General features: G+C 37.4%; 1 protein-coding gene and 1 non-coding gene across 2 annotated transcripts; one reads left to right on the top strand and one right to left on the bottom strand.

Annotated features, from left to right (window-relative positions):
- Positions 1 to 15,990: 15,990 nt before the first annotated feature.
- LOC113378880 lies at positions 15,991 to 16,145 on the top strand. Its single transcript, XR_003367236.1, has one exon. It is a non-coding gene; the product is annotated as a 5.8S ribosomal RNA (ribosomal RNA).
- A 9,059-nt stretch (positions 16,146 to 25,204) lies between these two features.
- Positions 25,205 to 25,732, bottom strand: LOC113375680. The gene has a single exon (XM_026615616.1). The coding sequence runs from the start codon at positions 25,730 to 25,732 to the stop codon at positions 25,205 to 25,207; it is 528 nt and encodes a 175-aa protein (XP_026471401.1).
- Positions 25,733 to 26,126: the final 394 nt, after the last annotated feature.

The raw sequence follows: 26,126 nt of genomic DNA, 5'->3' as shown, positions 1-26,126 counted from the left end.
TATGTATGTGAGTATATGTGGGTGTTTTTATGTATATATGTAGGTATGTGTGATGTGTATATGTGTATGTATGTATATATGTGTTTCTGTATGTATGTATACATATGTATATATAATATATATACATATATATATATATATATATATATATATATATATATATATATATATATATATACGTGTGTATGTGTATGCGTATATATATATATATATATATATATATATATATATATACTAGCTGACCCGGCAAACGTTGGTTTGCCATCAAAAATATTTTGCCCCTTTGCAGTGAAAATTATAGTTATTATTTGAACAACAACAACATGGATCAACCTGGATCAATTCTATTGATAAAAATTTCCGTAAAACGATAAATTAAAGTTTAGAAAAAATTTATAAAATTTATCATAAGTAATCAAGCGATGCTTTTACTTATAAATGTATTCGATTTAAGTTGATTGTGAAGATTTTCTATTAGTATCTTTATTTTTCAATTTTTAATTAGTGATATTTAAATTATATATATATATATATATATATATATATATATATATATGAATTATATATTTAAATATTATTAAAAATACACTTCTAAATAATTCTCGTTTCAATTACGAAGAATTATAATATATAATATTCTAAGCAAATTTACTATTAATTTAAAACACCACCTATATAACTTTCAACATACATATATTTCATAAATACCATTATGCAAACATACAATTGACTGCATAATATTTTTCTAAACTTAAATATTACGACATATAAAAAATATATACTATATAATTAATTTATTATATTACATACATTATGCTTACTTATCTATGCATACATTATTCTAATTTTAATTATTTACTTGTTTCATATAGCTGTATCACATATTCCCATTCCATTATTATTACTCAATAATGAATGCTTTTATAAATCTAGCTTAAAACCAATTGATGCACAATATTTTGGACCAAATCCTCTTTGGTCAACATATAATTACCTGTGCAAAAAACATTGATTTTCTAATTCAAGTCCAAAAACGGGCATTGTTTGTCCCTGAGCCATGGTGATAGTCATCGCAAATGCTAATTGTATCAGAAATTGTTACCTCTTAAATGGTATCGTGCAATCTGATGGTATCGAAGAAATTTATTCTAAAAGAATCACTTCTTATTTAAAACTTTCTTGCAGCACATGGCTTCTTTTTTATTTCTAAAGTTCATTGCCTGAAAATATTGGAGCATGTTTGTTGCCTTCGTCAAAATTGGGCTGTAATGTTAACACAATGTGTTGAAGGCTGTAATATTAGCACATTTTATTCATTGTAGTTTCCTGTTTGATGAATTCACTATGAAACACTTCTATGTTTTAATACTTACATGGTTATTTTTCAATAGACTCAATAGTGTGCACCATCAATACAATTAACTTAATTAATAATAGTCAGAACCAACTGCACGTTAATCATCCATAGTAGTCATTTGAATATTTGAATTTTACCACTGTGCGTTATTAGATTTAGTTGTTATTAGAGTTAGTTGCTGTTAGGAAAATGATAAATTTGGTTATAATGCTTCATTTGTATCGTGTAATAATATAACGGTGTTCAATATATTAATATACATACCGTAAATGGTGATATTCTCTGCTAAAACTCCGCTTGCAATAAGCATTTGACATATAATAACCTAACCTCACAAATATATTTCACCGTATGCTTCTTATCAAATCACAATTGGCAACATAAAAATACATAATATGTTTCCAACCGTCACCGTAGCTCATAGAAACGCATCGTAATGCGTTAACTCCTGCATCAAATTTGTGACTCTATGGTTTTTGTCTAGAGTGGTAGACTCTCGACAGAACTCAAACTATGGCGAAATGTCAAAATGTTTTTTAATTAAATAATATAAAATTTCGGCTATTAATTGAGATTTTTATTATATCCCATGTCCTAAATGGGATCCATATGTACACGGTGAGCAAAACCAATTTTAAATCGGTTCAGTATTTTAGGCGTCCATCGAGGACAACGCCTGTGACACTAAATTTATATATATATATATATATATATATATATATATATATATATATATGAATATATGTGTGTGTATATATGTGTGTATTTATATATGTATTGAAATGATATAAGTAGTTGTTAGTAGGTCTAGGTATGGGTTGGGGTTCAATGTTGGTAGATCCACACTCCAGATCAGATTATAAACAATAATTAGTTACATTATTAGATTATTTTTATTTGATACAGTATGCAATCTAATATCATATGAATTCGCTCAAGTTGCATAATTATTGTGTGTCTGCTTTGTCAATACATGCAGCATTAAAATGATTATGTAGGCAAAATTTTGACCTATTTGATTTATATTGTTTACATATCAATAAACTTTTAAAAATCTATATCATACAATTTGATTAATTATTGGATCCATTATCACTATTATTAATTGGTTTCGAAATATAATGACGTTTCTACTAAGATTAGTAAAATAATAAAAACTTTTGCACAAGTTTCTATTAACAATGATAGCGACTACGATTAAAAGTGTCTTAATAACTTCGTAACTTAACTTCCATATTACTATGGTAAATATAGTGACTATTTATTTATGTATTTCTATCGTTATAATATAATAACAGTAACAATATAAAATATAAAATATAAAAAGCAAATAAAGTTTTAGGTATAATTTCAAAACAAAAAAACATTGCATATAAATATATAACCACAATAATTATATACATAAATATATGAATATAAAAGACATAAATGTATATATCTAGTGTTATTTTTTAAATATGTATTACCTTTATATAGAATATTTTCCGATGCGCGCCAAGCGCAATGTGCACTGGTTTGCTATTGAGAGACGCTACTTACACGGATATTCTACGGGTTCTGCGTGTACTACCTTCGTTTTTTTCAACTTTTTATAAAAAGTTCCACACCGATTTAAATATAATGTTGGATAATAAAAGTAAAATATACAGGCTTTTAAACGATGCTATTTAGAAAGTAGTCAAATTAACCGTTCTGGTCGAAAATTTCAAATAAAAACTTATTTTCAACTTTTCATCCAGTAAATGACAATTTTTTAACATTATTCATTATAAATAATATAGACAAGATCAGTACAAATAGAATGACGTAAACAGTTTTTCGATATCTCTCATATTTCCGACAAAATGTGAGTTTGAAAAAAGGGGCCACTTTTACATGTTTTCACTCATATCTCGGCCAAATGATTAGCTACGGATTTGAAATTTGGTATATCGAATTTTCTCAAAAATACCTATAAAATGGCATCAAAATGATTTAAATACCAGGGTGGGGCCAATTCTGTATGGAAACACGCCCATACCCTTTATAGTTTTTCAAAAATCTAATTTTTTCGAAGTAAATTTTTTTGAAAAATGTTAATCGTTTTTAAAAAAATAATAATTTTTGGTACGGGAAGTTCCAGCAATTTGCCTTAAGGCACGATGCCTTAATTGCCTTAAGACAGAATTCCACTTACAGCTAGTTTGTCTTACAATTGTGTGTTGTCACATACTTCTATATTAATAGATTCCTGGACTCTCTTGATTTTATAACTTTTATTTTCAAATTCTATTTTGAACATTCTATTTGTACTATAAAAATATACAATATAAAAATATTAATTTGAAATTATTTTATTTAGTATGTCAGTATTAATGAAATATGAGTGGCCATTCAACTTCGGAATCATTGATACAAATTATTATTATATTTTTTTTGTGTATTTTATTACCATGTGAATTATTGATACTATGCATCAAAATTACTTTTGTTATAAGTGAATAAATAATTAAGATGATAGAAATTCTATTTGTGTTATTGGTCTTATTATATCTGCTTTGAACGCTCGAAATTCATAGTTATTCATAATTATTATCCATAAAAATAAAAATACAACTATGAAAATATTAGTATGTCAAATGAAACAAAATGAATTACGATGAAATTATTTAAAAAGCAAAGCTAAAATATAAAATTAATGGAATTTCAATTGAATAAAAATATGACGCCAATTAATACTTCACCAAATTTTGTAGAATACATCAAGATTCATAAAAATTAGCGAAGCTAATACATCATAAGCAAATTTGTATTTCGTGTCTTGTTAAAATTTGAAACCGAATGTTGCGTGATATTTCTTTACTCAAATTTCAAAATAGAATTATGATAAAGCTTCTTATACTATTAATGCAAATAATTGAAATTACATTCAGTATGAACAATTATAAAAAATTCAATAAAAAAAAAAATATTATCGTTAATTTACGCAATTAATATAATAGAAAACAAATTTACTCAATCGCTTACTAATTTTGAAAATAAAATTTATTAAACTTGTAGAGAAGGAAATTTTACGTTCAATATAACGCCAATAAATTGAACTGAATTTAAAATGAAATCATTTTGTATCAATAATTCAAACATTGCACATTTCTATTTTCCATTTTTTCTTGCAATTTTTAATTCGAAATTCTATTCTATGGGGGTAGTTACATTGCTATTATTGACATTAATTTGAATTTATCCCCTTTATTTCTGTAACATTTTGGATTGTGGGCAGTTTATTAAAATAAATTATTATTGAAATTTGCATTTTCAAGTTCAATTATTTTCACACAAATCTTCAAAGTTCATTTTATGTAATATTCGATCACAAATTAAAATTTCATTCTTATGTAATATTTTTAAAATTATTTCTGTACTTAACATTAATAGTTGGAATTTATTCTCATGCAATATGTAATAATATCGATATAATCGATGAGCGTGTTTTGGTCCTAAAAATGAAAATAACGAAATAGAATTTGTTTGAAAGATTTTATTGACTCGTTCTAGCGGATGCGTGAGTCTCATATAAGTCATCAAAATTACGTCAAATATATTTAAAATCTCGAGGTTTTCACTAACCTTGCGAGCATTCGGGTTTTTCCTACCCTGATTATTTTTTTTTCATTTGTCAGATACCTATTGTTTCATTGAACAATTTAATATTAAGCTATCTGAAATGAAGGATTGGCACTATCGCCTAAAAAGTGGCACAATGGCTACACTAAATCCCTTAGGCATTTTGCCCTGATATTGGCATTTAAAGCCTAATTAAAAATCGTGGCGTTATAAAAAGATTTATAGAAGTAAATTGGAAACTCAAAGTCATTAACTAAAGTCACTTACTTCTCAATATTACTTTCTGAGTATTTTATATTATTATTCGATGACTTTGCTAATAATCTTTACAATTATTTTACTTTGTCATATTTCTAAACATATTTCTGTTATGAAATTCGGACCTGACAATGCTCGTGATTGTTTTTGTTAAAAAGTGTTTAGTTAACAATATTCACTTGAACTTAACCTTAACGGATATGTGAAATCAACAAAATAATAGTGGTGTAAACTATAATCGAACTGCCCATTGTTACGTAAATGTTACCCAAGTACAACCAAAATCCTAATACTTAAAAAAATATTCAAATCGACAAAATATTATTATTTATATTCTAATTGACAAATAAAATCTTTAAGAAAAAATTGACGACTATGATGTTCTGATCTGGATGTGTAGTTTATGCCAAAAGAAGGATTGGTTTTTCTGACTTGGGGAGTGAGCCTTAGTCAAGAAGTCTGCGTCGATTTGCGTAGTTCTGTCTGCGTAGTTTATCTCGGTAAAGCTGCCACCTTTAATGCCTTTAGTTCCTCTTGCTAGTCCTGGTCTTGCTGCTTGCTGGATGCTCTGCTTACTTGGATGACTCTGCAGCCTCTGGGTGCCAAGAAAACTTGATCCAGAATTCACTAAGCACAATTCACAAATCTGACACTTTACTACAAGATTTCTCACAACCAGATTTAGTAATTGGGACAAATTCAAAGAAATTCTTGATCATAATATAAATTGTAATGTTCCATTAAAATCCAGTGATGATATAAAAGAGGCTATTGCATCTCTCATAAACACAATACAACTAGCAGCTCAAAAATCTACTCCTACGATTGATAGTTCTTCTACAAAACAAATTCCAATTCACATTAAAGAAAAAATAGCCATAAAAAGACGTCTCAGAATAAGTGGCAAATTACTAGATCCCCGTCTGACAGATCAAACTTTAACAAAGCTTGTAAAGAATTAAAAAAGAGTCTACATGATATTAACAATGCCAACATGGAAGAAAAACTAGATAATCTAACAGCAACTAGTGACACTAATTATTCACTATGGAGAATGACCAAAAACTTTAAAAGAGCTGTTATACATACTTCACCAATTAAAAAAGATGACAATTCTTGGGCAAGGAATCGTCAGGAAAAGGCAAATGCGTTCGCAGATTATTTTGAGCAAGTTTTCCAACCAATTCCATCACAAATACCATGTCATAAAGAAAAATTTATACATGACTTTTTATCAACAAACGTTGAAGTATCTGAAGAGACTGTACCTATCCGATTTTCTGTTTAAGAAGTTAAGGAAATAATTAAAAACTCCAAATCAGGTAAATGTCCTGGCAATGACTTCATTACAAGCAAGATGTTAAAAGAGTCTACACCTAAAACAATAAGATTTATTACTATCTTATTTAATTCAATTTCGAGATTGAGAATATTTCCGGACGTATGGAAAACTGCCAGGATTATCGCCGTTCAAAAAGAAGGGAAAGATCCATGTATGCTGAAATCATACAGACCCATAAGTTTACTTTCTATTCTTTCAAAAATTTATGAGAAACTGTTGCTTAAAAAAATTTTAAGCGAATTAGAAAGTAAAAACGTTATACCCCAATACCAATTTGGATTTAGAAAATTGCATTCGACCATAGAACAGACTCATAGAATTGTCCATTATATAAATAAATCACTAGAAGAGAAAAAGTACTGTTCAGCAGCATTCTTACAACATAGCATTTGATAAGGTATGGCATACTGGGCTATTCTATAAATTAAAAATTAATTTGACGTACTCTCTATATTTAATAATAAGATCATATCTGTCAAATAGGAGTTTTTATGTAAATATTTTAGACACTGAATCATCAAATAAGACAGTTTCTTCAGGTGTTCCACAAGAAAGCGTCTTGGGGCCAATTCTATTTCTAATATACACATCTGACATACCAATAACAACTAATACTTTGATCGCTACGTTTGCTGATGATACGTGCATTCTAGCCAGCCACATAGATTCCAGTTCTGCATCTGAGTTACTCCAAAACCATTTAAATCTATTAGAAAAATGGAACAAAACCTGGAGATTTGAAATGAATTGCTTAAAGTCAGTACATGTCACATTTACGCTTAGAAGAGAGACCTGCCCACCAGTAAGAATAGGAAATACTCAAGTACCTCAAGAAGACCATGTGAAATATCTCGGTATATATCTCGATAGAAAACTTGATTGGCGAACTCATATAAAAAAAAAAAAACAGCTTGAGATAAAAACCAAAAAGCTTTACTGGTTACTAGGAACTAAATCCAAACTAAGCTCATACAATAAGCTACTTTTATATAAAACTTTATTCAAACCAATTTGGTGTTATGGTATACAATTGTGGGGCATCGCTCATAAGACTAATATAGAAATTATACAGAAATTTAAAAATAAATTTTTGAAAATTGCCTTAGGAGCTCCAAAATATATTCCCAACTGGTTGATTCATGCCGACACGAATACACCTACCATAAATGAAGTAATAACAAAAACAGCGCAGAAGTATAGAAACAAGCTAATCAATCACCCAAATACATTAGCAAACTCATTGATAACAGAGAACTATCGAAGAAGATTGAAAAGAAAAGCGCCATTGGATCTAAGCCATCAACTCTCCTGAGAAAAAAAAATAGAAATAACTTAATCATTATTTATAAGTAATTATTCAATAATAAAATATTGTGAATTTTATATAGAAAGGAAAAACAACTACTGAGTTGTTTTTTCCAACATGACAATGTAGTATACAATGTCCCTTCTCGGCGGACTATTGTAAATTCATTAAATTTACTAAATGTCCTTTACTGGACAGTTGTAAATAAAGAGTTAATAATAAAAAAAAAAAACTATAAGGAAATCCATCGCTTGACACCATGAAATGATATAAGTAGTTGTTAGTAGGTCTAGGTATGGGTTGGGGTTCAATGTTGGTAGATCCACACTCCAGATCAATGGTAACTACAGTAGGTTCTTTATCCAATTGGGTAATAAGTCCGTCCAACCTTTTCCTATTGCCTTGGGTTGAGCAGTAGGAGTAAGTTTGAGTTACTGGTTTATTAAAGAGGTCTCTTCGGAACAGTGAGCTCTTTCAGTAAGATATTAGCTGAAATAGATAGACTTCTTGCTTATAATCCAATATAAAATTCACTTGTTGTACTATACACTTTATTTATTTCTTCTTATTCCAATTCCGACAGACATAATCTTCTTGTAAGATATTCTAAGACTACTTTCTTAAGACATCATCACTTGAATAGACTCTCTCTTAAGATTCACTAGACTAGACTCTTTCTTAAGACTCATTGATTTACAATGATAATTTTGACTCTATATATTATGTACTGGACGTGACAAAATCCCGGAATGGCGTGCTTCCGCGTTCATGTAAAGATCTTGGACTTGGAATATTTAATTAACATTGAAGAATAAATTTATATTTTTATTAAAAAATACGTACAATCATGTTATTACAGAACAGTATGTGTATATTGTGGGTATATAGGTATTTGTATATGCGATGTTTTTGTACTTTAGGTATACATTTGTATATATGAGTATATATATATATATATATATATATATATATATATATGTACATACATTTTTTAATAACAATTTAAAACAAATTTTATAAACAAACCGTCTCATTCATAGAATATTTTTTCTCCTAACGACATCTATTTTTCAACTAAACCCTAATCCTTCCTTTCCTATCTGATTGCGTGACTATTCAATTTCAAGTGGTTTTCAAGTGGTTAGAGAATTTGGACATCGACGAACGTTGTCGGTTTTCATATTTTAAATTTTAAATTATAACACACTGATGATGAGACAAACCTAGTCTCGAAACGTTTGTGAAAATTATTATTTAATAAATTAGTGCAAAAAAGAGTGTTGTTTGTTCATATTTCCAAATTAATATACTCGTATATATATATATATATATACGAATATATATATATATATATATATATATATATAAATAAATAAATATATATATATATATATATATATATATATATATTACACAGGTCAACAAAGAAAATGGTGCAAACGATTTTAATGCTGTTTTTAAGTATATTTGGGGCGCTGATTTCAAAAATGACATTGGTTTTTTTCTATGAGCTTTAGTTTTCAAGATACGATATATATGATATATTTTACGATATTAGGTGCGCAACTAAGTTCTCGCTGTTTTTTCGATGAAAATGTAACTTCATTATAAAAAAAATGCATCAATTGAGTTCGATACAGTTCTCCAGTGATGGTTTCACTCAGTTTCAACAGCTCATAACAAATAACACCGACCTGGTTCCACCATATGTAGAGCATAACCTTCGCAGTAAATATTCGGCCAAACCGAGATTTTCTCGTCTTTGGAATGCTGTAATGTATTCATTTTTTATCACCTGTCACGATGTGATGAAAAACCTCTTCTTTTCTCGCCGCTGGAGCAGTTGTTTACAGGCGAAAAAACGACGTTCGACGTCTCTTGGCTTCAACTCACAAGAAACCGAAGTTTCTTGCTTCTAAATCATCCCCGACGCATGCTATAGCTTGGAAATGGTTTGATGGGTAACTCCTAATTCTAAAGCAAGATCTTCTTGAGTTTGGCACGAATCCTCTTCGAACAAGGCCTTCAATTTAGCGTTTTTGAAGGTTTTAGCCTTCTTTCACGAGGGTGGTCGTCAACATCAAAATCACCATTTTTGAAGCGACAAAACCCTTCACGACATGTTGTTTCGCTCAGAGCAACATTTCCGTAGGTCTCAATGCACTTGAGTTCCCGTTTTTTTTTTTGAATGAAAGACAAAAATCAACACTCCTAGCAAATCACGATTGTTTGGCATAAAATTGGACATATTCACTTAACCAGAAGTATATAATGCAAAAACGAAATGTGTCACAGCAGTTTGTTTACTTACTCTAAGCTTGCTTCAAGACGTTTTGGATTTGTCAAAATCGACCAACCCTTACTGATAGAGCCATATACTGACAAACATCGAGAACTTAGTTGCGCACCTAATATAAGGAACAAAAGTACAAAAGAGTAATACAATTCCGAATGTTATTTTAATGAGATATGACTACTCGTACATACAAACTTACAAGACCCATTCGGCCTTAGTTGGAACATTAGTGGACACTGTGAAAAGTTCTTTTTCGTGACGACCTCGAATGGACCTGGTTTCGGCAACTTCTGTGTATCTCAAAAACTAGAGCTGATACAAAAAAATGGTTTGCAGATTTGAAATCAGCGCGAAAAATACTATAAGAATCAGCTCTAACATTTGAGGCACCAAAAAAAAACTTTTTTTTGTTGGCCTGTGTTATATATATATATATATATATATATATATATATATATATATTATCGAGTGCACACAATGCAATGCTACCAATAACATTAAATATAGGAGGGCAATATGTGCTCCTCCTATTTCTCGTTTTTTAATATAATAGCATTTTATTATTTTACACAAATTTAGTGTTCAATCAACATCATAATTAATGTTTCCTGTTTTTCCTGGTTTGATTACTCAATGATGACACACATCAAGCGTCGAAACGTTTAATGGAATAAATAATTTTGTTATTTAATCTTTTTTAATTCGACGGTTGGGCTGCAAAAATATTACAAATATGTATCAACGTCGACAAAACTACCATCATATATATATATATATATATATATATATATATATATATATATATATATTAGGGTGGGCCAATTTTTTGCGTCTTGAGGCACCTCGCTAATTTAACTTTTTACATCATTTGAAACAATATTGTAAAAAAAAGCATAACCCGCAAATAAATTTAAAGCCAGCGAAAAATTTAAAACATTTTGTAATTTAAAGGAAAAATTTAAAAATCTCATGAAAAATATATTATGACATATATTGAGTTATACATCATTTTATTCGTAATTTTATTCTGCATCTTTCGTACGAACAAAGTTTTTTCGTATCTCTTACGGTTTAGATAGTATAGAGCAATTTGTGTAGTTGTTAACTTGTCAAAATGCAAAGTGCGGCTAGGTTGAAGCAACACTCCTCACGATTCGATATTTCTCTAAAGAAAACATATAAAGTATTATACATCATTAGAAAGGTCTCAAAATTCTTAGTTTTTTTCCATATATCGCAACTTCGAATTCCGAACGGTGTGGCCTACAGGCGAGTTGCCGTCGTAAAATTTCAGGAAAATCGGAAAATCTCGAGAAAATTATATGAACACACTTAACCATTCATATACCATTTTATTCGTTATTTTATTCTGCATCTTTCGTACGAATAAAGTTTTTTCGTATCTTTTACGGTTTAAGAGAAAATCGAGGAAAACTGGTTTGAACATTTTTTGTAAAATTAGAAAATTTAAACAAATAATTATAAAAAATAATATAACTATATATAAATTCGTTTTATATTCATTGAGATCTATAAAAATCAATAAATACATAATTTTATACAAAAGTTTAAAAAAAACCAAAAAACACCTAAAAAGTCAATAATTAACTATAATTCATATTGTCCATATATATAAAACTGTTTGAACATCTAACAAAATTTTCGACAAAAATTTTTCTATCATAAGGGTTCACAGTTCGAAATTTTCCCAGACTTTTGTCTTGACGATTCACACCGTAACCCGGAGCGACGCCTCGCCGCAGGTCAAAATCACGTCGCTTGGGACTCAGTCGAATACTTACGCTGTGGCCGCGCGCCTTATATAGGGGGATAGGTCGTGTCGAGTGCGATGTGAGCAAGCTCAGGCTAAAGTACGCTATGTTGTTCAGGCGGGTACGGACATCATTCCCCGGTGTAGTTTTTACATCATATTCGATACTTTTAGTCTGTCAATGATATACTAGCGTAACTTTTAATAATGTTGTGAGCCATATCTAGAATTATATACCCCGTATATATTCGGATGCTGGTTTGCGGCTATAGATAACTGGTGGAAGGATCATTCGTTTTTAAACGTTCGATCAGAGAGAGTTGAAATTATTTGGGTCTGCGGACCGCAAATATGAAACGTTTGACCGAAGCTAGTCGCAAAATATTGCGCAGTGTGCAAAAGCAGCGTGACGCGGTTTACAACCGCTTAGCGCTCTTATGCATTGTGTGAGAGCACTGCCATGTATATCTGCTCGGTATCGCCAGATGCCTGAGCGAATGACGAAGTTCGTTGTGAAAACGGCGTTCTTTTTGAATATTATACTTTAAACGCATAGCTCAATCAATTCTTTGGGCGCTAGATGAAAGTCTAGTGTTTTAAAGTCGATTGTAGTAAACGCTTGCGTTAGTATTCTATATACTCTGCACATTTTATTCAAATTGTGCAAATTTGAACATTGGCTTCATTGCGTTGTTTTAAGAAAATGAAAAATCAGAGAAAGCAGATTTTTGAATCTCACACACAGTGAAATATTCATATTTCAATTTTAAAGCGAGGACGTTTGTTTTTGGATCACAACGTGCTCTAAAATTGCTAAAGTGGTTGCGCGTCCTAGAGAATTTATTTTCTTGCGACCCGCCATATAGCCTGTCCAGACCATCGCGGTGATGGTTCGCACGGTAACCCGAGGCGACCCGTCGCTGCAGGTCAAACTGTCGTAGACCGTGTCTAGAATAATATACGCCGTATATGTTCGGATGTCGGTTTACGGACGGGTTCTGGACCTTATTTATAAGTGTTCAACCATACTGTACAGCATATCCGCGGGCATGTGTCGTTGACGCAAAGACTCTTATGCGGAAAATAAAATATATAAATGCAATCAACTCAATACTCTCCGAGCGAGAATAAAAGTTTGTTATAACGATGAATTCTTATAATGAATTCGCCCCGACGTTTTCAATCTAACGAAGGCTAACGAGACTGTTTGAAATTAACTGGGTCTGCGGACCGCAAATATCATGTACGGGCCGCCGTTTCGACGGTTGTTAAAGGTCTAGCCTCTGTGTAAGCGCAGAATATATAAAACTTAAAGTCGCGATATAAACTGTTCGTCATGTCCAGGGAATATCGTACGACTCAGATATATATATATATGTAATAAAATTCGTTGTTTAGAAATATTCATCGAACTTTTCTATACAAAGTGTGGTCTCTCGGGTGACGCCGAGGGACATTTACGCACTATGCTATTATATATAGCACCCTGGTTGACCCTGCCAGTAGTATATGCTTGTCTCAAAGATTAAGCCACGCATGTCTCAGTGCAAGCCACATTAAGGTAAAACCGCGAATGGCTCATTACATCAGTTATGGTTCCTTAGATCGTACCCACATTACTTGGATAACTGTGGTAATTCTAGAGCTAATACATGCAAATAGAGTTTCGACCAGAGATGAAAGGAATGCTTTTATTAGATCAAAACCAATCGGTGGCGGGCTTGCCTTGCTCACCGTTTGACTTGGTGAATCTGAATAACTTTGCGCCGATCGCACGGTCTAGTACCGGCGAATCTTTCAAATGTCTGCCTTATCAACTGTCGATGGTAGTTTCTGCGACTACCATGGTTGTTACGGGTAACGGGGAATCAGGGTTCGATTCCGGAGAGGGAACCTGAGAAACGGCTACCACATCCAAGGAAGGCAGCAGGCGCGCAAATTACCCACTCCCGGCACGGGGAGGTAGTGACGAAAAATAACGATACGGGACTCATCCGAGGTCCCGTAATCGGAATGAGTACACTTTAAATCCTTTAACGAGGATCTTTTAGAGGGCCAGTCTGGTGCCAGCAGCCGCGGTAATTCCAGCTCTAATAGCGTATATTAAAGTTGTTGCGGTTAAAAAGCTCGTAGTTGAATCTGTGTCTCACACTGTCGGTTCACCGCTCGCGGTGTTCAACAGGCATGTCTATGGGACGTCCTACCGGTGGGCTTAGCCCGTAAAACGGCGGCCCAACTCAAAATCCTACCAAGGTGCTCTTCACCGAGTGTCGAGGTGGGCCGGTACGCTTACTTTGAACAAATTAGAGTGCTTAAAGCAGGCTCATTCGCCTGAATATTGTGTGCATGGAATAATGGAATAGGACCTCGGTTCTATTTTGTTGGTTTTTGGAATTCCGAGGTAATGATTAATAGGGACAACTGGGGGCATTCGTATTGCGACGTTAGAGGTGAAATTCTTGGATCGTCGCAAGACGGACAGAAGCGAAAGCATTTGCCAAATGTGTTTTCATCAATCAAGAACGATGGTTAGAGGTTCGAAGGCGATCAGATACCGCCCTAGTTCTAACCATAAACGATGCCAGCTAGCGATCCGCCGAAGTTCCTCCGATGACTCGGCGGACAGCTTCCGGGAAACCAAAGCTTTTGGGTTCCGGGGGAAGTATGGTTGCAAAGCTAAAACTTAAAGGAATTGACGGAAGGGCACTACAAGGAGTGGAGCCTGCGGCTTAATTTGACTCAACACGGGAAATCTCACCAGGTCCAGACACCGGAAGGATTGACAGATTGAGAGCTCTTTCTTGATTCGGTGGGTGGTGGTGCATGGCCGTTCTTAGTTGGTGGAGTGATTTGTCTGGTTAATTCTGATAACGAACGAGACTCTAGCCTGCTAAATAGACTTACTTTCTGGTATCGCAAAGACCCTCCGCTTCGGCTTCGGTCGTTGTTCGTTGTGGTTCTCACTACCGGCGTACAAATATATCTTCTTAGAGGGACAGGCGACATTTAGTCGCACGAAATTGAGCAATAACAGGTCTGTGATGCTCTTAGATGTTCTGGGCCGCACGCACGCTACACTGAAGAGATTAGCAGGTTTTCCTTGGCCGAAAGGTCCGGGTAATCCGTTGAAGCCTCTTCGTGCTAGGGATTGGGGCTTGCAATTCTTCCCCATGAACGAGGAATTCCTAGTAAGCGCGAGTCATAAGCTTGCGTTGATTATGTCCCTGAGGTCTTCGGACCGGTGCGCGGCAGCGTTTCGACATTGCCGATGTTGCTGGGAAGATAACCAAACTTGATTATTTAGAGGAAGTAAAAGTCGTAACAAGGTTTCCGTAGGTGAACCTGCGGAAGGATCATTAACGTACATTTACTATTAAGTGAAAGAGACGTGTGCTATATGTCGCAATATAATGTTGCAGACTAAATGTTGTGCGCTCCCATAGTATAATATACTGTGGGCAAAAGCTTCTGGCAATGATCATTCGTTTCAATAACGTTTGACCGGAGCTAGTCGCAAAATATTGCGCAGTGTGCAAAAGCAGCGTGACGCGGTTTACAACCGCTTAGCGCTCTTATGCATTGTGTGAGAGCACTGCCATGTATATCTGCTCGGTATCGCCAGATGCCTGAGCGAATGATGAAGTTCGTTGTGAAAACGGCGTTCTTTTTGAATATTATACTTTAAACGCATAGCTCAATCAATTCTTTGGGCGCTAGATGAAAGTCTAGTGTTTTAAAGTCGATTGTAGTAAACGCTTGCGTTAGTATTCTATATACTCTGCACATTTTATTCAAATTGTGCGAATTTGAACATTCGCTTCATTGCGTTGTTTTAAGAAAATGAAAAATCAGCGAAAGCAGATTTTTCTAACTCACACACAGTGAAATATTCATATTTCAATTTTGAAACAAGATTTTGTATCTCGGACCGAAACGCGAAAGCTTTACGGTGTACTAATTGTAACCATAATAATCATACTAGTTTCAGAATCGCCCGAATTATCTTAAACGATTTCGAGGGAATCACGATCGAAACATGTTTAAATATATATAAAATCACCCTGAACGGTAGATCATTCGGCTCGTGGGTCGATGAAGAACGCAGCTAATTGCGCGTCGACATGTGAACTGCAGGATACATGAACATTGACATTTCGAACGCACATTGCGGTCCTCGGATACTGTTCCCGGACCACCTCTGGCTGAGAGTCGTATAACATTACCAGACTGCCGCTTGCTTTAAACGGCTTGCCGGCGAATGATGGAGTTTCGCGTATATGCGTGCTCTTAAATAATTCACTCAACGTGTGAGCCAGTCCATTTTGCAACATCGGACATTTCCGTTCGTTGACGTTCTGTGGGATTACGGCGGGTTGTGTGTCCTAGAGATTTTATATCCTTGCGACACTCCCGATAACCGGAAACCCGAACTCTTCGAAATGCGGTTTTGTTCCGGCAAATTTGGACGATTCAAAGGTTCCTCGTCGATTTTGTGTGCGCTTGCTTACTAACGTTTGCAAGCACATCATAATCATAATACGACCTCAGAGCAGATGAGATTACCCGCTGAATTTAAGCATATTACTAAGCGGTGGAAAAGAAACTAACTAGGATTTCCTTAGTAGCGGCGAGCGAACAGGGAAGAGCCCAGCACTAAATCCCGCGGCCGGAGACAGACGCTGGGAAATGTAGTGTTAGGGAGGATCCGATTATCTCGGTGCGTTGCGGCGAGTTCAAGTCCATCTTGAATGGGGCCATTTACCCATAGAGGGTGCCAGGCCTTTGAAGAGAGAGTTCAAGAGTACGTGAAACCGTTCAGGGGTAAACCTGAGAAACCCGAAAGATCGAAAGGAGAGATTCAATGTTATCGTTGTCTTCCATTTAGTGGCGTGCGATTGACCGGGATTCGTCCCGCGATACGCCGTCGGTTTATGTGTCAGACGGCGTTGGCATGCACTTCTCTGTCAGTCGCGACCCGTTTGGTGTCGATCTACGACCGCGGCGGTAGTCTGTCACAAATTTATTCGCGCCAGACCCCGCGTGCTCCGGCCGACTGCCAGACGGTATAAATGATATGGTATAGGGTCGCTTTTAAGCGTTCGGCCGGTTGCAAGCACGGACGGTTATTGGCCGTCGGACCTGGTCCGGCATCGATGCCGCCTCGAGCTGTTAGCTACCGTGTTTGCGAACGGACTCTATTACCGGTCAGCGATGCTATTGCTTTGGGTACTTTCAGGACCCGTCTTGAAACACGGACCAAGGAGTCTAGCATGTGCGCGAGTCATTGGGAAATACAAAACCTAAAGGCGCAATGAACGTAAAGGTTTGCTTAAGTAAACTGTGGGATGATGGACCGCATCTACGGATGCGTGCTTGCAATCCCGAGGCGTCTCACTCTCATTGCGAGAAGAAACGCACTCAGAGCGTACACGCTAGGACCCGAAAGATGGTGAATTATGCCCGGTCAGGTCGAAGTCAGGGAAAACCCTGATGGAGGACCGTAGCGATTCTGACGTGCAAATCGATCGTCGGAACTGGGTATAGGGGCGAAAGACTAATCGAACCATCTAGTAGCTGGTTCCCTCCGAAGTTTCCCTCAGGATAGCTGGCATTCGATGAGCGAGTCTCATCCGCTAAAGCAAATGATTAGAGGCCTTGGGGCCGAAACGAGCTCAACCTATTCTCAAACTTTAAATGGATGAGATCTCTGGCTTGCTTGAATAGTGAAGCCAGAGATTTGGATCAGAGTGCCTAGTGGGTCATTTTTGGTAAGCAGAACTGGCGCTGTAGGATGAACCAAACGCCGAGTTAAGGCGCCTAAACGACGCTAATGGGATATCATGAAAGGCGTTGGTTGCTTAAGACAGCAGGACGGTGGCCATGGAAGTTGGAATCCACTAAGGAGTGTGTAACAACTCACCTGCCGAAGCAACTAGCCCTGAAAATGGATGGCGCTGAAGCGTCGTGCCTATACTCGGCCGCCAGGGCATGAGAAACGTTCATAATAGTTTGTTTTGACGTCCTGGTGAGTAGGAGGGTCGCGGTGGTGTGCGCAGAAGGGTTTGGGCGTAAGCCTGCCTGGAGCCGCCATCGGTGCAGATCTTGGTGGTAGTAGCAAATACTCCAGCGAGGCCCTGGAGGACTGACGTGGAGAAGGGTTTCGTGTGAACAGCCGTTGCACACGAGTCAGTCGATCCTAAGCCCCAGGATAGCAATGAGTAGAGATGATGACAAGTTCAACAGTTCCCTATTGGTTAACATATGCCATAAAGTTGCGGAACTATCACCAGAGGAATTAAGGAAGCAAGTGAGCGAGTATCTTGAATCCACCTTCCCATATGAAAGAGTGACCAACCCCAAGAACAACAAGAAGGGGAAAGCACCAAGGTTAAATAAGAGACAGCAGCGCAGACACGAGTACAAAGTGACTCAAACGCATTGGAGAAAGAACCCAAGCAAATGTATTTCTTATATACTAGACTGCAAAGCTACCTCGACCCCCCCCCCCACCACCTGATGTAATGGTGCAATTTTGGTCGAATGTATTAACAGATTCAGTCGATGTATCACCAGATGTCCAAGCAGCGAGAAACGAAGATCTCTCGAACCTGTGGAAACCCGTGTCTACTGAGGAAGTTAGGTGTGCACTTCCAGACAGAAACACGGCCCCTGGTCCGGATGGTATATCAGCCAGACTGTTAAAGTCTATGCCAACCGACATTCTGGTTAACTTGCTGAATCTGTTAATGCTAATGGGAAGGATTCCGGATAGAATGATGGAATCATATACAACCTTGATTCCGAAGAAAGATAACGCTGAACACCCTGGTGATTACAGACCCATAACTGTCCCATCGGTATTAACCAGAACATTTAATAAAGTGCTGGCTAGGCGTCTTCTTAGTGAGGTTCAGATTGATAGTCGACAAAAGGCGTTCCAGCCAGTTGACGGATGCGCACATAACACATTAGCGCTAGATCACCTTTTACGGCACCATAGGCACAACAACAAGCCTGTGTTTTTAGCTTCGATAGATGTCGCCAAGGCCTTTGACTCAATATCACATGCTGCGTTGATTAACACACTACAATACTACAACTTACCACAACCCTTCACTCTTTACGTTAAGGAACTGTATAAACATGGGTGGACAAGACTTCGGTCAGGGCGCTGGACCTCGGATCCCATTAGTCCGAGGTGCGGAGTCAAGCAAGGAGATCCTTTGTCGCCCATCCTGTTTAATCTAGTTATTAATAGAATGATTGAGACCACCCCACCTGAGATCGGGGTAAAGATTGAAGGCATGACTTATAATGTTCTGGCTTTTGCTGACAATTTGGTTTTAGTGGCAGCGTCAGTAAAAGGATTGCAGACATTACTCAGTCATGCTGAGAATTTTCTCGCAAGTTGTGGCCTGAGGATTAACACCAACAAGTCCTTTACTGTAGCGATTAAGAACGTGCCGCACGTGAAGAAGTCATTTGTCGATAAGGATATTATCTTCAAATGTGGGACGCAAACACTACCTGCAAAGTCAAGGGTCGACGGCTGGACTTACTTGGGGGTGGAATTCACTCCCGAGGGTGCCAATATCGGTGATCTTAAAGCGAAACTCCAGTCAACTATTGAAAAAATAACCAAAGCACCATTAAAACCACAACAACGGTTATTTGCGCTAAGAACCATTGGCATTCCTAAGTTAATGCATCAATTAACATTAGGTAATGCCAAATTAGGGTTTCTGAAGTCGCTCGATGGTGCAGTCAGGAAGGCAGTTCGTTCATGGCTGCGACTACCTAATGATATTACTAATTCATATTTTTATGAAAATAGTAAAGATGGGGGCCTATCTTTCCCATCATTAAGGTAGTTAGTTCCTCTTAGGAGGAAAAATAGACTGATGAAGTTGAACTGGGGTGAATCCAGCTTCCACCAACTGGAGATTGAAAAGTGTGACAAGAAACTAATGGAGAATAACATCGTCGTTGTCTCTCAGGAGCAACTGGATGAACGATGGGCTCGGCTACTGCACAAGTCAGTGGACGGATCCCCATTGATAAAATCATCCAAAGTACCATCACAACACCGGTGGGTGACTGAAGGCAACAAGTTCCTGACAGGGAAAGATTACGTGAATTGCATTAAATTCAGAATTAATGCAATGCCTACGAGATCCCGAACAACTAGAGGTAGAACTGAGGACAGGAACTGTAGGGTTGTAATGCTCCAGAGACGCTAGACCACGTCCTACAAACTTGTCACCGTAGCCATCGTCAACGTATAGAACGACACAATGCAGTCTGTAACTACGTCAAACGAGCGTTGTAGAAATCACACTCTCGTGTTGATTGGGAGCCTACCTTCAAAACACCTGAAGGCACTCGGAAACCGGATTTGATCGCGTCACAGGGTCAGAAATCAATTGTACTGGACGCCCAAATTGTAGGAAGCTCTACTAATATGGCCGGAGCCCACAGACGGAAGATCGAACATTATAAAAATCTGGAGGACGTAGTGAAACTGAAATACAATGTGTCAACAGTGGTTTACAACACGATTACCCTTAACATCAGGGGTGTCTGGCACGAGGAATCGGTTAATTTTCTAGTGTCGGAGAAGATATTAAATAAGAATGAATTGAAGGTAATCTCTACTAGAGCGATAATCGGAGGACTAAACGGATTTGCGAAATGGTCAAAAACAACGACTACAAGACACGAGCCACAAGGAATCGGATGACCACCTGGATTGCACGCGTGCTGCCTGCGCTCAACATCCCCCAGGCACAATACTAGGAGTTAGGTTTAGTGGGTATTGCCTTCGGGCCGAGTCCCACACTATTGGTCAACCTGGCGACCATTGTACATAAATGTATTCCCCTCCTAGCCAAAAAAAAAAAAAAAAAAAAAATAGCCAAATGCCTCGTCATCTAACTAGTGACGCGCATGAATGGATTAACGAGATTCCCACTGTCCCTATCTATCTAGGCACCAGCCGACACCTTGGCTTGCCCAGGCACTGGGAGCGCTACCTGGGTCGACTGCTAATCTCCTATACTCGTGGGAACAATGATGAGCACCCAAAAATCAAAAATTAAAACGGACAACTCGTTGTCCAAAACGGGCGCTGCCCAAAAGGCAGAAGCCAAAACCCAAGAGAAAGTGCTGGAGAAGGGGGATACAACTCCTAAAGAGAAAGTGGCTAAAAAAGGGGATGCAACCCCTAAAGAGAAAGTCGTGGAAAAGGCAGAAGCCAAAACCCGAGAGAAAGTGCTGGAGAAGGGGGATACAACCCCTATAGAGAAAGTGGCTAAAAAAGGGGATGCAACCCCTAAAGAGAAAGTGGTGGAAAAGGGGAATACAACCCCTAAAGAGAAAGTGGTAGAGAAGGGGGTTACAATCCCTAAAGAGAGCACAACCAATCTATCTGCGGATAGTTTGAATAAGGTTTGTGGGGTGGTCCCACATATAAAAATCAAGACACTATAAATGAAAAATAAAGTTTATTACAAAATTATAATAATTTACAAAATCTTCTTGGTTGAATTCCGGTATTCTTGGTATTCCTCGATTGGACTCCGTAGTTTTCCTAGGTGTTGCCTGCTCGACCAGTAGAAGAGAAAAGAGAGCGAGGACGGTAGCTGCTTTGGTTATATACCTGGTAGCCTGACCCCCTCCACACATTAGGGTCCCTAATAGTGTGGAGGCTAGTGTAGCTCTTTACTACTATTTTTCAATAGTAGGAGAGCTAGTGTCGCTGCAATACCCCCCTGGCGAGTCAATAAAATTGTATTAATTTTATTGGATGCGAGGACGAACTACCCGTCCAAACCGTGTTCTATATTGATTGGAGGTATGTTGTGTAGCGCTGGATGGAGTTGGACTCGTACTTTGGTCGTCTTCTGTGGTGAAAGCGGGCTTGACACGATTGATGGATACTCCCACATTGCGTTCTCCAATTTTAATTTTCAATGTTTTGGAGTTTCGATCTATGACTTCATACGGACCTCTGTATGGACAAGAAAGCGCTGGTCGCAGAGCGTCTTCCCTAAGGAATACAAATTTTGCATTACTTAGTTCTTTATGTACAAAAGTCTTTTTCGATCCATGTGCAGATGTAGGAGTTGGATGTATTGTTTCGAAATGTCGATGTAGATTTCTCAAGAAATCGCTTGTTGGTATCTCCTTGCGTGTGCTGATTAAAAATTCGCCAGGTAGACGAAGCGGCTCTCCATATACTAATTCGGCGCTGCTGCTTTTAATGTCTTCTTTAACAGAAGCTCGAATTCCTAATAAAATAATTGGTAGAGAATCCATCCATGACGGGTCTGCATGGCACATGAGGGCTGTTTTCAGTGGCCTGTGAGCATTTTCAATCAATCCATTCGATTGCGGGTGATATGCTGTAGTAGGAATGTGGGAAATTCCTAGTAGTTTGGTTACTCCTTGAAAAACAGCTGAACAGAATTGCCGTCCTTGGTCGCTAGTTACTTGAGAAGGAACACCAAAGCGTGAAATCCAAGAATACAAGAAAGCCCAGGTTACACTTTCTGCGGTAATATCTGATAGAGGAAAAACTTCAAGCCAGCGTGTGTAACGGTCTATAGCGGTGAATAGGTATTTGAAGCCTTTTTATTGTGGAAGTGGTCCGACAATGTCAATGTGAACATGCAGAAATCTGGCGGGTGGCACTTTGAACTCTCCAAGTGGTGTGACTATATGCCGACCAATTTTGGAGCGTTGACATGAGATGCAGCTTCGAGCCCAGGTTCTACAATCCTTGCGAATGCCAGGCCAAACAAATCTATCCGTGATGAGTTTAGTTGTGGTTTTTATACCTGGATGAGATAGATTGTGCAGAGTATTAAAAATATGTCGTCTATGTTCAGCAGAAACATAAGGACGTAATCGATTTTGAGAAATGTCGCAATATAATTGTTCTTTGGTTCCTGGAATAGCGATGCGTTTCAGGTTGAGAGCAGTATCTGATTTTAAGAGCGTTACCAATTCTTCATCTTCGTCTTGCGATTTAGCAATAACGGAGTGATCCAAAGGCGATGTTATGGCTTCTGCTCTTGAGAAAGCGTCGGCTACAATGTTTTGTTGTCCACTAACATAGCGAACATCTGTTGTAAACTGCGACAGAAAACTTAATTGATTTAATTGTATTGGCGGCAGCTTGTCTTTTCGCTGGGAAAAGGCGTGAATTAAAGGTTTGTGGTCAGTAAACCAAATGAAATGTCTGCCTTCCAGTAAGCTTCGAAAATGTTGCACTGCTTCGTATCCAGCCAAAAGTTCTCGATAATATGCTGGCCATAGTTGTTGTTTCTCAGATAGTTTTTTTGAAAAGGAGCCCAAAGGTTGCCAAGTGCCATTGACGTACTGCTGTAATACTGCACCGATAGAATGGTTGGATACATCGCTAAATAATGCTGTTTGAGCATTTGGAACAGGGTGTGCCAGTAATGTTGCTTTAGCCAATTCTTTCTTACAAGTCTCAAAGTTATCTTGAAGCTGTGGGGTCCAAGAAATTGGTTGTGATCCAGATTTGGTAGATCCTGAGAGCAACTTGTGTAGCGGAGCAAGAAATTCAGCTATGTGAGGAATAAACCTTCGATAATAATTAATCATTCCTATGAAGCGTCGCAGCTTTGAGTAGGTTGCCGGTAGCGGATATTCTTGGAGATCGTTGATACGGTCTTGTGGTGGCAAAGTTCCATCTTTAGAAATTTCATAACCAAGAAATGTAACTTTGGGTGCACCTAATACGCATTTCGCTGGATTTATGACAACGCCGTGGTCTTTCAGGCGTTGAAATAATTGGCGGAGATGATCTTGGTGTTCTTCTAACGATGTAGATGATATAAGAATATCATCTAGGTATGCGTAACAAAAATCCAGACCATGTGTAACCTCATCTATAAATCGCTGAAATGTTTGTGCTGCGTTCCTCAGTCCAAAAGTCATATACGGGAACTCAAACAGCCCAAATGGTGTTATTATTGCTGTTTTTGCAATATCATCAGGATGGACTGGAATTTGCTGAAAGGCTTTCACTAAGTCAATCACTGAAAATATAGTACATTTTGCTAAATTATGGGCGTAGTCCGCAATATGACGAACGGGATATTTGTCTGGAATTGTGCGTGAGTTGAGTAGCCGATAATCTCCGCATGGACGCCACGTCGAATCCTTTTTCTGTGTCAGATGTAGAGGTGAAGACCAAGAACTATCGGAGGATCTTGCAATGCCTAATTCTACCATATTCTTAAATTCTTCTTTGGCTACGCGAAGTAATTCAGGCTTGAGGCGCCGTGGTCTAGAAGAAACTGGAGGTCCTGGAGTGGTTCTGATATAATGAAATGTTTTGTGTTTGCTTTCTTGACACAAGCCTGATGGTCTGGTGATGGATGGAAAATCAGCTAATAATTTATTGTATGCACTATCTCCAAATATAGACTTGACACTTTGTATCCGAGAGAATGTGACACATCCTGGAGATGACAGTGATGTCAGGTTGTCATGTAGACGAGAATTCTTTATATCAATAATGATATTGTAGTACGCCAAAAAGTCTGCTCCAAGTATAGGCATTGTTACGTCTGCTACGATGAATCTCCAAGTAAAATTTCTTCTTAGTCCAAAATCTAATTGTAAAATAATATCTCCGTACGTGCGTATGTTGGTTCCATTGGCTGCAGACAAAGTATAGTTTAGTTGTGGATTAGGTTTAGCAGTTAAGCGCCTTGGATACACGCAAACGTCTGAACCTGTGTCGACCAAAAACTGTACCTTAGTTCTGCGATCACTTATGAAGAGGCGACGGCTTGATGAAGAACAAGGATAGGTCGCCATCACTCCTTGCCGTTGGAGTTTTCCTCTCTGAACGTACAATGACTCTCGCATTTTCTTGCCTTCTTTCCGAATTTGGCGTGGTACCAACAGAATGTATTACGGTTGCGCGATCTAGAAGTACTTCTCGGCCTGAAGAAGTGGTTAGACCTGTCTTGTCGAAATGGGCTACGGTTTCTATTTGCTGATAGGTCGAGTCTGCTACGATAGGTGAACTTGGCTAATTTCTCTGAAGAAGTGGTTAGACCTGTCTTGGCGAAATGGGCTACGGTTTCTATTTGCTGATAGGTCGAGTCTGCTACGATAGGGGAACTTGGCTAATTTCTCTGCAAGATCTTCCACACGCTGTGTTAGTTGATCATTTTTATCAATTAGTTTTTGTATGATGTCTTGCTGTTGGTTGTTACTAGTTGCTGCGACTACTGCGGTTGTGCAATCTCACATATTTTGTCGGCGAGCGATGCAAGTTCTTCTAGGTCTCCATTGATCTGGGTTTGCAATATTTGTTGAGACTGGACCGGTAGTCGTTGAATCCAGATTTCTCGTAGGAGTGAATTGTCGACTGTAGTTGTTCCGACCAATGAACGAAGGTGACGTAGGAACTGAGAAGGACTTCGATCACCAAGTTCTTCTTGCAAAAGTAATTGTCTTATCCTTTGCCGTTCGGAAATTGATAGCCTTTTGATTAATTCCTCCTTTAGTTTTATGTATTTATTCTCTGCAGGCGGAGAGTTTATAACGTCCTCTATCTGGAGTAAATATTTGCAATCTAGGTGAGATATTACAAATTCATATTTAGCCAGGTCATTGATGATGCGGCATCGAGAAAATATTGCTTCTGCTATTGTGAACCACAATGTCGGTTTCTCACTCAGAAATGGCGGTAGATGCGGAGTGCGTGAGATTGCATCCAGTTCCCCTTTAGTGTCCTGCATGTCTTCATTCATTGTTTTTTATTGTCTTCTGTACGGATAGTGCTCTATAGTAATTCAGCTCACACCAATTATGTGTTCCAATTCAGCGTCGGGGTCACCAATTATGTGGGGTGGTCCCACATATAAAAATCAAGACACTATAAATGAAAAATAAAGTTTATTACAAAATTATAATAATTTACAAAATCTTCTTGGTTGAATTCCGGTATTCTTGGTATTCCTCGGTTGGACTCCGTAGTTTTCCTAGGTGTTGCCTGCTCGACTAGTAGAAGAGAAAAGAGAGCGAGGACGGTAGCTGCTTTGGTTATATACCTGGTAGCCGTAAAATTAATACAATTTTATTGACTCGCCAGGGGGGTATTGCAGCGACACTAGCTCTCCTACTATTGAAAAATAGTAGTAAAGA

Source organism: Ctenocephalides felis, unplaced genomic scaffold, assembly GCF_003426905.1.
Source record: "Ctenocephalides felis isolate EL2017-DRISC unplaced genomic scaffold, ASM342690v1 CF-g0.4_SCAFFOLD_01886, whole genome shotgun sequence".
NCBI lineage: Eukaryota > Metazoa > Arthropoda > Insecta > Siphonaptera > Pulicidae > Ctenocephalides > Ctenocephalides felis.
The sequence above is the reverse complement of the archived record's forward strand: the minus strand, read 5'-3'. Positions and strand labels throughout refer to the sequence as shown.

Excerpts from the sequence above, each read along its gene's own strand:
- LOC113375680 (XM_026615616.1), bottom strand. The coding sequence starts at position 25,732 with ATGAATGAAGACATGCAGGACACTAAAGGGGAACTGGATGCAATCTCA.